The following is a 14,421-nucleotide window of genomic DNA, read 5'->3' on the forward strand; positions in this document are numbered from 1 at the left end:
TGCTCATGTGCAAACATGTACACATTTACCAGCAAGAACAGTGAGAAGGATTGCACAACCAATGAGCTGAATTTATTTTACAGTGGCAACACAATGTCACTTTTTTCAGAAAATGAGTTGGTCTTGTGTGCATGGGGAAGGCGGGGGTGTACTGGTAAAATCACTGGACTAGTAATCCAGAAGCTTATTCTAATGCTCTAGGGACACAGGTTCAAATCCCACCATGGCAGCTGGTGGAATTTAAATTTAATTCATAAAAATATCTGGAATTAAAAAGCTAGTGCTGGTAATAGTGACCATGAAACCATTGTCAATTGTTGTAAAAACCCACCTGGCTCACTATGTCCTTTAGAGGAGGAAATCGGCTGTCCTTACCTGGTCTGGTCTACATGTGACTCCAGATCCACAGCAATGTGGTCGACTCTTAAATGCCCTCTGAAATGGGGCAGCAAGCCACTCAGTTCTTTCAAAAAGCTACAAAGTCTCAAAAAAGGAGTGTAATTGGGCAGACCACCCAGCATCGTCCTAGGAACCAGAAATAACAATGGCAAACGCAGCCCTGTCCACCCTGCAAAGTCCTCCTTTTGTAGGGTGGCCAAGTTGGGCTATTAATGATAAGAGTTGATCTGCGACGCTTCTTGGGTGGAAACATTAAGTTTATTTACAACATACTCAGCAGCAATTACACATGTGCTTTCAACTCCAACTCTGTCTCTGCGCTTACTGCTAAGAGAGCCTGCGCTACTCTCCTATTGGTTACTACATGTCATGTGATCTTGCCTAAGTATTATTCTTAAAGGTACATTAAACACTTTACAAAACCATAATTACTAGACCTCCTTACTAACATCAAGGGACTTGTGCAAAAATTGGGAGAGCTGTCTCATAGACTAGTCAAGTAACAGCCTGATATAGTCATACTCACTGAATCATACCTAACAGACAATGTCCCAGATACCATCATTACCATCCCTGGGTATGTCCTATCCCACTGACAGGACAGACCCATCAGAGGTGGCCGCACAGTGGTATACAGTTGGGTGGGAGTTGCCCTGGGAGTTTTCATCATTGACTCTGGAGCTCATGAGGTCTCATGGCATCAGGTCAAACATGGGCAAGTTACCACCTACCGCCCCCACGCCCCTCCCCACCACAACCTGCCACTTCAGCTGGTGAATCCATACTCCTTCATGTTGAACACCACTTGGAAGAAGGTTGGAGGAGTTGCAGATAGTGAAGAGGATTGTCAAGGGATATAGATCAGTTGGAGACTTGGGTGGAGAAATGGCAGATGGAGTTTAATCCGGACAAATGCGAGGTAATGCATTTTGGAAGGTCTAATACAGACAGGAATCACACAGTAAATGGCAGAACCCTTAAGTGCATTGACGGACAGAGGGATCTGGGTGTACAGGTCCACAGGTCACTGAAAGTGGCAACGCAGGTGGATAAGGTAGTCAGGAAGGCATATGGCATGCTTGTCTTCATTGGCAGGGGTATTGAGTATAAAAGCTGGGAAGTCATGCTGCAGCTGTATAGAACCCTTGGTTAGGCCACACTTAGAATATTGCATGCAATTCTGGTCACCACATTACCAGAAGGATATGGAGGCTTTGGAGAGGATGCAGAGGAGATTTACCAGGATGCTGCCTGGTCTGTAGGTTATTAGCTATGAGGAGAGGTTGGAGAAACTCAGATTGTTCTCACTAGAGCGACGGAGATTGAGGGGCGACTTGATAGAAGTTTACAAAAATATGAATGGCATGGACAGAGTAGATAGTCAGAAGCTTTTTCCCATGGTGGAAGATTCAATTACTAGGGGACATAGATTTAAGGTGAGAGGAGAAACTATAAATGTGATGTGCAGGGCAAGTTTTTTACGCAGAGGGTAGTGAGTGTCAGGAATTCGCTGCCAGAGGAGGTGGTGGAAGCAGGTACGATAGTTGTATTTAAGAGGCAGCTTGACAAATACATGAATAGGATGGGAATAGAGGGAGACGGACCCCGGAAGTGCAAAATGCTTTAGTTGACAGGCAATACGATAGGCCCAGGCTTGGAGGACTGAAGGGCCTGTTCCTGTGCTGTACTTTTCTTTGTTCTTTGTTCTTTGAAGCACTGAGGGTGGTTAGGGCACAGAATGTACTCCAGGTGGGGGACTTCAATATCCATCACCAAGGGTGGCATGGTAGCAACACTACTGTCAGAGCTGGCTGAGCGCTAAAGGACACCACTGTTAGACTCGGTCTGTGGCAGGTGGTGATGGACCCAACAAGAGGAACAAACCTACTTGACCTCGTCCTCACCAATTTACCTGTCGCAGATGTGTCTGTCCATGGCATTATCATTAGGAGTGACCACCACACAATCTTTGTGGAGATTAAGTCCCATCTTCGCATTGAGGATACACTTTGGAACTACCACCATGCTAACGAGATAGGTTGGATTTCGAACAGACCTAGCAACTCAAAACTAGGCATCCATGAGGCACTGTGAGCCATCAGCAGCAGCAGAATTGTACCCGAGGACAATCTGTAACTTCATGGCCCAGCATCCCCCACACTACCATTACCATCAAGCCAGGGAGGCAATCCTGGTTCAATGAAGAGTGTAGGAGGGCATGCCAGAAGCAGCACCAGGCATACCTAAAAATGAGGTGAATCTACAACACAGGGCTACTTGCATACCAAACAGCGAAATCAGCATGCGAGAGACAGAGCTAAGCGATCCTACAACCAACAGATCAGATCTAAGCTGTGCAGTCCTGTCACATCCAGACATGAATGGTGACGGGCAATTAACAACTCACGGGAGGAGGAGGCTCCATAAATATCCCCATCCTCAATGATACAGGAGCCCAGCACATCAGTACAAAAGATAAGGCTGAAACACCTGAAACAATCTTCAGCCAGAAGTGCCAAGTGGGTGATCCATCTCGGCCTCTTCCGGAGCTCCCCAGCGGCACAGACGCCAATCCTCAGCCAAGGTGATTCACTCCACGTGATATAAAAAATGGCTGAAGGAGGCACTGGATACTGCAAAGGCTATGGGCCCTGACAACATTCAAGCAATAGTACTGAAGATTTGTGCTCCAGAACTTGCCGTGCCCCTAGCCAAGCTGTTCCAGTACAGCTACAACACTGGCATCCACCTGGCTATGTGGAAGGTTGCCCATTTATGTTTTGTACACAAAACGCAGGACAAATCCAACCCGGCCAATTACCGTCCCATCAGTCTACTCTCGATCATCAGCAAGTGATGGAAGGGGTCATCAACAGTGCTATCAAGTGGCACTTAGCCATAACCTGCTCACTGAAGCTCAGTTTGGGTTCTGCCAGAGTCACTCAGCTCCTGGCCTCATTCCAGCCTTGGTTCAAACATGGACAAAAGAGCTGAACTCCCGAGGTGAGATGAGAGTGTCTTCTTTTGTCATCAAGGCGGCATTTGACCGAATGTGACATGAAAGATCCTTAGAGAAACTGAAGTCAATGGAATCAGGGGGAAAACTCTCCACTGGTTGGAGTCATACCTAGCACAAAGGAAGATGGTTGTGGTTGTTGGAGATCAGTCATCTCAGCTCCAGAACATCACTGCAGGAGTTCCTCAGGGTAGTGTCCTCGGCCCAACGATCTTCAGCTGCTTCATCAATGACCTTCCTTCCACCATAAGGTCAGAAGTGGGGATGTTTGCTGATGGTTGCATAATGTTCAGCACCATTCACAACTCCATGTTCATGTCCAAATGCAGCAAGACCTGGACAATATCCAGTCTTGAGCTGACACGTGGCAAATAACATTTATACCACACAAGTGCCAGACAATGGCCATCTACAACAACAGAGATTGCAACTATCTCCCCTTGACATTCAATGACATTACCATCACTGAATCTCCCAGTATCAACATCCTGGTGTTACCATTGACCAGGAACTGAACTGGACTAGCCATATAAATACTGTGGTTACAAAAGAAAGTCAAAAGGTGGGAATTCTGCAGCAAGTAACTCACTTCCCTATTCCCCAAAGCCTGTCCACCATCTACAAGGCACAAGTCAGGAGTGTGATGGAAAACTCCCCACTTGCCTGGATAAGTGCAGCTCCAACAATACTGGGTGGCACTGGGTGGCTGTCCTCTTTTGCAAGGAGTTGGTGCTGATCACTGCTGCCACCACCTCCCATGCTGGATTGGTGACCTTGCTTGCTGGTCTTCAACCATTGCGGGGTTAGAGGGCTTCATTGCGGGCCTCCACTGTGTCCAGTAGATGCTTGAGGGAGATGTCACTTAATCTGGGGCAGTATGTTTCCTCCCTTTGGCAGCGAGATTTCCAAGAGCTTCTGAACCCATAGAGAGTGCCAGCTCTGTGCAGGGGCATCCAGATTACAGAAGGCCTGAGGTGGACAGCAATCCAGTGTGTTTCCCGGGAATGCATTATTAATGAGGCAGGACACACCAAGAATGGGACGATATGGTGTGAAGACCCACCTTTGCGGCCAGCAAGTAGAATGACTTTTTTCCCATCCACTGCATTTGATACAAATCTGGGGCAATTCCACCCTATAAATCAGATTTATTAAGAAGTAAACAGAAGCATACACAATAGAATTAAATTCATTTGGTTACAGAATTCCTACCTAATATTGTCTCAAATACCAAAGTAATAAATATTACAACATTTTATTAACTCTCTTAATACAAAACTTGAAACAATTTCTGTACTATAAAGCTTACGCAAGAGGTTTTACCTAACCATTAAGCAGTCCTAAAGTATTCATTTCTCATTGATGAATTCAAAGGAGCTGAAGAAATGGGGAAAGGATGTCCCATTCATGCTTCAGAATTAGTAGCTTCTGGTAGCTGAGCTGTGAACTTCATGAACACCACCAATTTTAATCACTCCACCATTGGTAACCACATCTTCAGTTGCCTAGACCCTAAGTTCTGAGATACCCTCCCTATACCCCTCAATGCCTCTCTACCTTGCTTTCCTCCTGTAAGACATTCCTTCAAGCCTACCTCTCTGACTAAGCTTTTAGTCATCTAACCTAATGTCTCCTTATGTGGCACAGTGTCATATTATGTTTTATAATGCTCTAGTTAAGCACCTTGGGATGTTTTATATGTTAAAGGTCCTTTATAAATGTAAGTGTTGACAGTTGTTGTTCTTGGAAGCATCAGGGCCTTCCCCCTTGGAAACTGTCTCCAATTCATCAAGGTGACAAGCTGAGAATGAGCCAGGTTGAATAGACTGGGTTCTGATGAAAGGTCACCGACTTGAAACATTAACTCTGTTTTTCTCTCCACAAGATGCTGCCTGACCTGTTGAAGATTTCCAGCATCATCTGTTTTTATTTCAGATTTCCAGCATCTGCAGCAATTTGCTTTCAAATATACTGAGAGTTGTGCTGATGATATTCTTCTGAGATCAACACCAATAGGTTTGTAATTAAAAATATACTATTGATAAATCATAACCATATGCATGTGTGACTATGATAGACTGGCTTTTGCTCACAAAGACATTTCTAACTACACCAACAGAATGTGGATGATATTTCACCCAGAGGCATGAAGCCTACAGGAACACTAAAATGTTCAATATCACAGATAACTGAAGATATATATATATAAACATTATGAGCTGAATTGTAACAGGCTTACTAAGTACAAGGACCTGAATTTTGTTTTCACAAGTTAATTTATAGATCAGAGGAAAAATACACAATAGATTCCTGTCATTGCTGAGGACAGTTTTGTTTTAGTAACCATTTTTTTGTCCCACTGAACTGTTTTTAACATCAGGTCTAAGCCTAAATTAGAATTTCAGAAACTTGTCCTTAAGAATTTTGTAAGAATTTTTCGATTCAATAGTCGGTTCTTGCATTTATTAACCAACCTAGCACATAGTCAAGAGGACCGACCTGCCATACCTGATCCTTCCATATCACAAACACCAACTCCCTAGCACTGTCACTATCAGACAGAAATATCATCGTGGCCTCTGTTGCAACAACATCTGTGTTTACTTCTGCTGCTACTTTGTAAAATAGAGTTGTGTTGCTGCCCAAGTGTAAAAGGATGCTAGTAATTAAGGATTTGTTCTGATCAAGTGAGTAAGGGTGCAAGGACTCCCCCTTTTATTCCCATAAAAAAAATTTATGATGATATGTGCCAATTCAGTGTAGGTACTTAACTGTTTATGTGCTGATTGCAAAGAAGTCAGTCAGGCAGGCTTTCTTGAGTTCAAATGCGTAAGGGATTAGTTTTCATTGTGTTAAAAACCTACCTAACACACACACACGCACACTAACTGTTGTTTGTGACTGAGGCAGTTCATAAACTGTAATCCTCGGCTTTCACCTGGAAACGCTGCTGTGAGCATTGAAGTTTTCTCTGGGAATTCTTTGACTCCAGCCTACAGTCTGATGTAAGCAAATGCATAGGCCAGAGTTTTACATTGATCAGGCAGGCAAGCGCCTGACCTGAACACGTGAAATTGCGCGAAATGACATTGGGCATGCGTCCCAACATCATGGCACAGGCGAGCAATATTGAGGTCAGCGGGCGCGTGCAGGACTCCAACTCAGAACCACTCCTGCCGACAATTACAGGGCCAATTAAAACCATCAAAAACTCTATTGTCCACGATTTTACGTTGACTGTGCAATTTTACAATTAGCACAAGGGTGTTTGTAGGCAGTGTCCAAGGGAGCAACCAGTGGGAGGAGAGACACAGGCACAGGGGGCACAGGGCCAGCAGGGAGTCAAAGGCAGAAGGAGCCGCAGAAAACGCCACTGAGCTGTTGCCAGAGTCTACAGGCAGGGATGCAGTTACCTCAACAAGTCAGAGGTGCAGTGCCTAAGAAGGCTCCACCTCTCCAGGGAGACCGTGACCTCCATATGTCAGATGATTGGCCCTGAGATCACCTCCAACTGTGCGGGTGAAAACCCCATGCCAGTGGCTCTGAAGGTCACAGTGGCCCTCAACTTCTATGCTTCCAGCTCTTTCCAGGGATCAGTGGGGGATCTGTGTTGAGTGTCCCAATCAACTGTCCACAGTTGCATGAAGCTGGTGACTGGTGCCCTGTTCAAGCGGGTACTGACATTTATTCATTTCCAGATGGACGAGGCCAGCCAGGCTGAGTGAGCCAAAGGCTTTACTGCAATTGTTGTTTCCCCCGCATCCAGGATGCCATCAACTGCACACATGTGGCCGTCAAGGCGCCAGCAGGTGAACCCGGTGCCTTTGTCAACAGGAGGGGATTCCACTCCATGAACATCCAGATAGTTTGTGACCACAAGACGCAGATTCTACAAGTCTCTGCAAGGTACCCTAGCAGCTTCCGTGATGCATACATTCTCCAACACTCACAGTTGTCAAGGCTGTTCATGGCTCCAGCTCGACTGGATGGATGGCTGCTGGGTGACAAGGGCTATCCATTGAAAAGGTGGCTTATGACACTTCTTCACCACGCAAGAGCAGAAGCAGAGCAGCATTATAATGGGAGCCATGCCTCCACAAGAGCGGTGATAGAGAAGACCATAGGTCTGCTGAAGATGCGTTTCCAATGTCTGGACCATTCAGGGGAGCACTACAATATCCCCCAGAGCGGGTGTCTCTGATAGTGGTTGCATGCTGCGCTCTCCACAATCTGGCACTGGCAAGGGGGGACCCACTGGAGGAAGAGAATCTTAAGGCAGCTGCACAGTTCACAGATGATGATTCGAGTGGTGGATCAGAAGAGGACCCTGGGGAAGAACAGTGAGGAAGTGCAGGCAGACATCTGGAACCTTCAGGGAGGCAGGGACACCAGGGAGGCCTTGATTCGATGCTCTTTCAGCTCAGCTGCCAAGGCCCTGCTTTCACCACAAACCAGGAGAGTCACCTCCTCACTGGAGGTTTGAAATGACCCATTTGAAAGTCCACTCAGTACCTGAGCAATAAAATTTAGAGCTACTCACGTCCAGCATGACATTATGGCATTCCCCACACCTACAAAAATGATGAAGCATAATCAGGCCATTAACACAAAAGCAAAATTTATATAATATTCACACTCACAGGAAATGAACATAGCAATATAAGGTGTTAATGGTCACACCAGTAAACAAATTAACAAAACATGGCAGAACAAAAGATCACATGTGAACAGTCACTCATGTGCTCATGGTACCTTAAAGTTACACTCGCGAGTAGTGTGTCTTGGTGACTCCCCCTCGATAGCAGCAGCACTGGAGACAGCCTGCTGACTGTGCTGTCCTCATGGCCTTGATGACCTTGGCGGTCATCCTCTGGCCTGTGGAGCCAGCATTGGCCCCACCTGGGAGGGAGTGGCCAGTGCCACAGCTGGGCACTCCTCAGTCATTGCAGCCTCATCAGATGCCATGGTCACTGGCAGAGGAGTAGCTGCCATCATCCATGAGATGAGCCCACAGAAACGACAAGAAGCTCATGCGCCAAGGTCATTTTGGACCTCCCTGCGGGTATCTAGCAGAGTTACTAGGTGCCTCATCCATCTCCTACACTGGCAGTGACCTCCTGAGCTCAGTGCCTGTGTGAGGGTTTGCAGGTCCGAGTGCAACCCCAGGAACCCATCACTCTGTTCCTGGAGCTGCCTCTCCATGAGAGTCGCCACTCTCTCAATGGAGGAGGCAGCGTGCTCGGCCATGAGGGTAAATGCAGTGCTCACACTCTACATGGACTCCTCCATGACATGGCACGCATACCCTCAGGAATCTCTGCAAGATCCTGCCGCACATCCTGCTGGGCATCCAGCATTGGCCGCTGAAGGGAATACTCCAGAGGCTTGTCATCTGCTTCAGACTCAGCATGCTCCTGGTCTCCAGCAGTCCTCCAACTGCCAGCACCCTGGACACTCTCTGCCTCCACCTGCTCCCCATGCGAGTGTGCCATGCCCTCACCGCTGTGCACCGACATTATAGCCAACGATCTAATGTCCACTGAGGTTCTGGTATCTGCGCTGGTGCCTGGTGCAGAAAGGGAATGTGACACAGGTGCATCTGACCGGCACTGGTCCTCCGGCGTCAAGGGTGGCTCATCGGGGTCCTGCACATGTTGGTAGGATGGCGATTCTAGGGGAGAGAAACGACATGTTAGTGGTATTAGTCATCACACTGTCACTGTGCATGCTAGGCGGACTGGTGAGACAATGGAGATCTGAATCATGGTGCCAACATCTTTCAATGAACAACGGGGAATCTAGCTTTGAGGTTTCCATTAGAAATGAGACAACACAACAATGTTTGGACACTCTGACACTCTCACATCTGTGCACTGCACTCTTACCTTCGCCAGAGACCCCTGCCTCTCCACAACCGGTGGACTGAGCTGGGCGTGGGCATGCCATCTCTAAGGTATCCATCTCATTCCTCGTCAATATGAGTAGGGTTGGGGGGCTTCTGCCTGTCCTTGACCTTTCAAAGTTGTTATGGCTTCCCTTCTCCTGAAAGGACAGAGGAGCATGGATTAGTCCACTCTCTACCTATAGTGCCATTGCAGCCTGGTCAACCCCACCTTAGGGACATCTTGCAGGGCACATCCGAGTCATGGCATTAAGCCCACAATCCAAGCAGCTAGACCTCATCGCCTTGACCAGTGCCAATGTCAGTGACAGTTGGCACACAGGCTCTTACACCCTTGAGCACTAAGGGGGGATGGCCAGCCATTAACGCTTCTCCACACTGATCCATGCCAACTTGGTACTTACGCTTGCCGAGCGCAGCAGCTTATTGAACCTTTCGCGGGCCTGCACCTATGTGTGCCACACAACATCATGGCTGCTGACCTGGGCTGCCACCTCTGCCCCACGCATTCTCGGTCAGGTGTGGTGGCCTCCTCTTGCCATGCTGGGGATGAAGATGTCCCGCATGGCACTAGCCTCCTCCACGAGGGTTCCCAGGCACTCATCCGAGAACCAGGAGGCCGAGGACCCACAGGACTTGCCCTATACCCTAGCGCACCCAACAGGTACAGCTGCCATTGCAGCTGAAAAAATATGTTTCGTCAAACATCTCCAAAGTTACAAAGTGTCCCCTGGCAGCCTTCAGGGAGCTGCCTCTGCTGCTTTTAAATCCCTCACCAGGTCGCCATTGGATGCAGCACCCAACAGGCTCCTGCCTCCGCCTCCGCCTGGCCCTTCCAACCATTGAGCAGAGGCATTTCACACTGGGCCGCCCTTAATTGGACAGGGACAGTCTTTGTGAGGTCAGCCATGTAAACTAAAGCGTTTTATTAGTCCACGATCCTCCCATTCTGGCCCCAACTGACTTATGTACCTCTGTAACAAACTCTTCTATATTCTGGACCAGAGGATGCCTCCCCCCTGAACTCCCCATGTCATGTTTTTGAGTCGAAACTCTGTACTGTCTTGCCCACCTCCCAGTGGAGACATTGCCCTGCGGCTCCTTCCAGAGCACCCCCACCTTATTGCTTGTCTGGTAGGTAAAATCTTGCCTGTAAAACCCCTCTGAGAGCAATGTGGTGCTGCCTGTGAAGCCTGGCGCTGAGTCAAGGTGGCATAAGCACTGCACAATGAAAAGTGAACAATCTTCAAAGTCACAAGTGAAGTGTTAGTCACCAGGTGCCCACTTATAACTGGTTGTGAAACACATCGACCTAGTTAGACGCCGACATAATCTCGTGACCCAGCATAGGGGGATGATACCAGCCAACATGCTTTACAATGAGTATTCATAATATTTGAAAGTATTCAAATAGCATTACCAACATTGCATGTCGGGAAATGTACTCCTCCATTGAAGTCCAGAGTAGGCGAAAGGACCCTGTTTTCCCGCTGACATGAAATGAATTTTTTTGCTCTTGCGATATTTTCCGCTCCCACCTGCCATGGGTGGAAGTGAAAAATCCTAGCCTATGTCTCTGGTCAAAATTCATTGTTCACCTTAGGAGGTAGATAGTGGCTATTAGCGCCTCCACAGGTCTAACGAATTTCGATTGCTCTCTCTTTCTTGTAACTCCAAACTGCGGAGACAGACGATCTGCTGTTCCCTTGTTTCATTGATTATAATGGGTCCACACAATGATAAGTGTGAGATCACACAAGGATGAGGGCTGAGTTTTGTCCTGTAATTACTGATGGAAGTTTCCAGAACTGTGGTGAACTTGCAAATCATGCTATCTATAGCAGCCATGTTTTTGGTCCAGCAAACTCCAATTTTCTAAGTACAAAGTAAGGTTTGATTTAAACAGCTTATGATCTCTTTCATGTCTTATGGACAAGACACATGCCATGCTCCCGTGTAAGGCGGTGGATGGGATTTCTGGGCAGTGAGAGGTGGGGTCGATAATATCAAGAGTTTAGTCCTAAGGGTTTAATTGTAGCACAATTTCAATATTAACATAGTTTGGTGCATGCAAGGGATCACACCACCAGCAGGGCTGATGTTAAATAGTGCAATTTAATTCAGCTGTCATAAATCTAGATGCATGAGAGTAAACTATAATGTGTGTTACAGATAAGGAGCCACTGCCTGCCAGCCAGCAGAGAATTGAAAACAAAATAGTAAAGGAGGGTACTGACAGTTAGAGGGCAGAGTTGGATCAGGACCAAGACGTCCCTTTTGATGATGGGGACATGGAAAGTGATGACAATGATGAGGGCCAGGATGTCGTGGAGGCATATGGAGAAGCCATTGTGAGGGTATGACATGCCTCATGGGCCCATGACAATTTAATAGCTAACAGATTCCTGAAGTTACCGATACTTATCCTCAGCTGGCTGGATACTTTTTCAATTCTCTGCTGGCTGGCAGGCAGTGGCTTCTTATCTTAACACACATTATAGTTTACTCTCATGCATCTAGATTTATGACAGCTGAATTAAACTGCACTACTTAACATCAGCCCTGCTGGTGGTGTGATCTCTTGCATGCACCAAACTATGTTAATATTGAAATTGTGCTGCAACAGAATACATGCTTTGAGTTGTTAATTAAACACAGCTATGCCCAGTTGGAGAAGGACTAGGGAATGATTGCAAGAGCATCTAAACCTGTTCACTCTGGATGTCTGGGAGGAACTGGGAGAGTCTGTGACTTGACGTTGCAGTCTTGGAAATAAACCTGTTTTAAGTTACAGGTTAACTTCAGTCTCATTCTTACAACATACAGTTATTGGAATTAACAAACTGTGCAGATATACAGACCCCTTGTGCCAAATGCGAGTATCAGAACCTGCACAGCTGTCCACACTCCCATAACCTTGGGTACCTGTAAGTAGAAATGAAATTTTTCTCATGCCCTCATAAAGTCATGTTGAAAGCAATGTGATTTCTTATCTTGACAGGCACTGTATGTCACTCTCACACCTGCTCTCAATGGGAATTAGTCCTTGCAGAGAGCTTTTTCAGGCAGAACCAGGAACATGGGTGCACAGAGAAGAAACATTTGGGTCATCATCTTCAGAGGTGGGACTGGAGCTGGAGCTGGAGCTGTGGATGGCTGTCTCATTTCCTCCCACTTTTCTTGTCAGTACCTGGAGTGGAGAAGTAGTGGATGCATAGGAAGGCTCCCTTATTAAAACAAGGTCTTACTTTGTCGGTGCGCCTGACAATTGCACACTGAAGACATCCTCACTGGCTTCCTGGGGGAGTCCTGGCTCGCCTTTGGTGCAGGCACAGTCCTGGTCTGACTAGTTGTGTGGCCTCCTCCTCAAAAGTGGTGAGGACTCTAATATCTGGCAGTCTGCTGCCAGTCTTGGCCCATTCCCTCTTATTGTGGGCATTTTTGTTCTGCAGACAGAAAGAAGGTTTGAGTGTCATCCCAATGGGTGCATGAGCAGTTTAGGAGCATACATACCTATGGCAGCTCCTGAGCACCACCAACCCCCCCCCACCCCTCCCACTCCACCTCCAGTAAGTGATTAACAAGCACGATATCCTGCAACTGATGGAACATTGGGAGCATGAAGTAGCTGGCACACATTCAGTGCACATGTCCCATCTGCTGCTGAGTCCTGCAACACTATCTCCCGTCTGACATCCCTGTGTACTCACACACTTACACTGCTTGATGCACTGATGAGCATCACTTTGAAGTGATTAGAGAGCACCACTTACCCTGCCGGAGTGCAGCAGACCTTTCATCCTTTTTTGGCACTGCCAGCCAGTTCTGGAGTGGGCCCCACAGGCACTAACCTCCACTGCGACCTCCTCCAGGCCGCTTTGGTCAGATGGGAGGGCCTCCTACTGCCAGCTCTGGAAAACAAGACCTTTTGTGGAAGGCCTGGAGGAGAATCCCCAGGGAGGCATCTCTGAACCATGGGGACACACATTGGGCTGAATAATACACCTTGAAAAGAAGCCTATACCATACCTGCACTGACGTATTATCAGGCACGGTGACAGCGGATCGTGTTCCTGACATCATCACACCAGATTGTAATAATATGGTAAGTGGGTGGGCCTAGAAATCGGGAGCCTGCCCATTTTATTCAAATTGAATTTAATTGCTTTGTTAAGCTTGTTAATGTGGCAATTGACTGGAATAATACCGGCTGGGAGTAATAAAATTCACACCCACTTCCACTGAAGGTATAGAGTGTGCAGGCTCACACACTAGCAGAAATCAAATCGTGATCGATAGGGAAGTGGCTTGGATGCAATGGCGTGCTCTTAGGAGCTGGAGAAAGTGTAAACCAATCGCTTTTAAAATTGCATAAACAGACTACAGATTGGAACGACCCACATGTCTGTGACTTCCTGGAGACCCACTACCTGGATGAACAGGTCAAATATATCAAGCTATTAGAAAGCCATGTAAACAGCCTGCGGAGATTGGCCATTCCTGAAAACGGAATGGCTGAGTACTTATTGGACAAGCACACCTTGGATAAAGACAGCAGCTGAACACCTGAACTGTCTATCCCTTGCTGCCTGACTCTGAAAAGCTCAGTGCATGTTTAACTTATATTTGTAGCCTGTTCAGTTTTCACACCACCCAATTTTGTAATTGATAATACACCTTAAATTTTGAATGGGTTTGATTAAACTATACATCGATGGATTATTGACGTGTATTTGTAGAAATGTTCTTTGGCTTATCTCCAAATAAAGCAACTTGAACAGGAAAAAAAACATTTAGAGGGTGTGAATCACGCAAGGTGGGATTCTTGTTTTATTTACTGAAAGATTGTAAGGATGGGTTAAAAGTCCCCAGCTGGGGCCTTAGTTTGATCTCAGTAGTTCAGGCTGCTGTGAGTGCTGCAAGCATTTGCTATTGGAAGCCGTGTTTTCAGGGATACCTCTGCTGTTTTGAGTCTTCATTTAGCCTGCCAAAAGGTGCTTTTAGACCCTCAACTATACCACAGCCAGATGGTCAGGGGAAGGATGCATTGGTGTGCCAGAGCAAGAAGCTGATGGAGTCACTGATGGGCAGAGCTAGGACTTGT

The 14,421-nt window shown here is 46.9% G+C and overlaps 1 protein-coding gene across 1 annotated transcript in view; it reads left to right on the forward strand.

Moving 5' to 3' along the window:
- LOC121274159 (ferritin light chain-like) overlaps positions 1-13,879 on the forward strand; it is a 91,702-nt gene extending 77,823 nt beyond the window's left edge. The window contains exons 2-3 of the mRNA XM_041181381.1: positions 13,367-13,422; positions 13,697-13,879. Of these exons, the coding sequence (XP_041037315.1) occupies positions 13,367-13,422; positions 13,697-13,879 (239 nt within the window). The remainder of the gene's footprint in view (positions 1-13,366; positions 13,423-13,696) is intronic.
- The last annotated feature ends 542 nt before the right edge of the window (positions 13,880-14,421 follow it).

The sequence above is a fragment of the Carcharodon carcharias genome, chromosome 1 (assembly GCF_017639515.1).
Source record: "Carcharodon carcharias isolate sCarCar2 chromosome 1, sCarCar2.pri, whole genome shotgun sequence".
Classification (NCBI taxonomy): Eukaryota; Metazoa; Chordata; class Chondrichthyes; order Lamniformes; family Lamnidae; genus Carcharodon; species Carcharodon carcharias.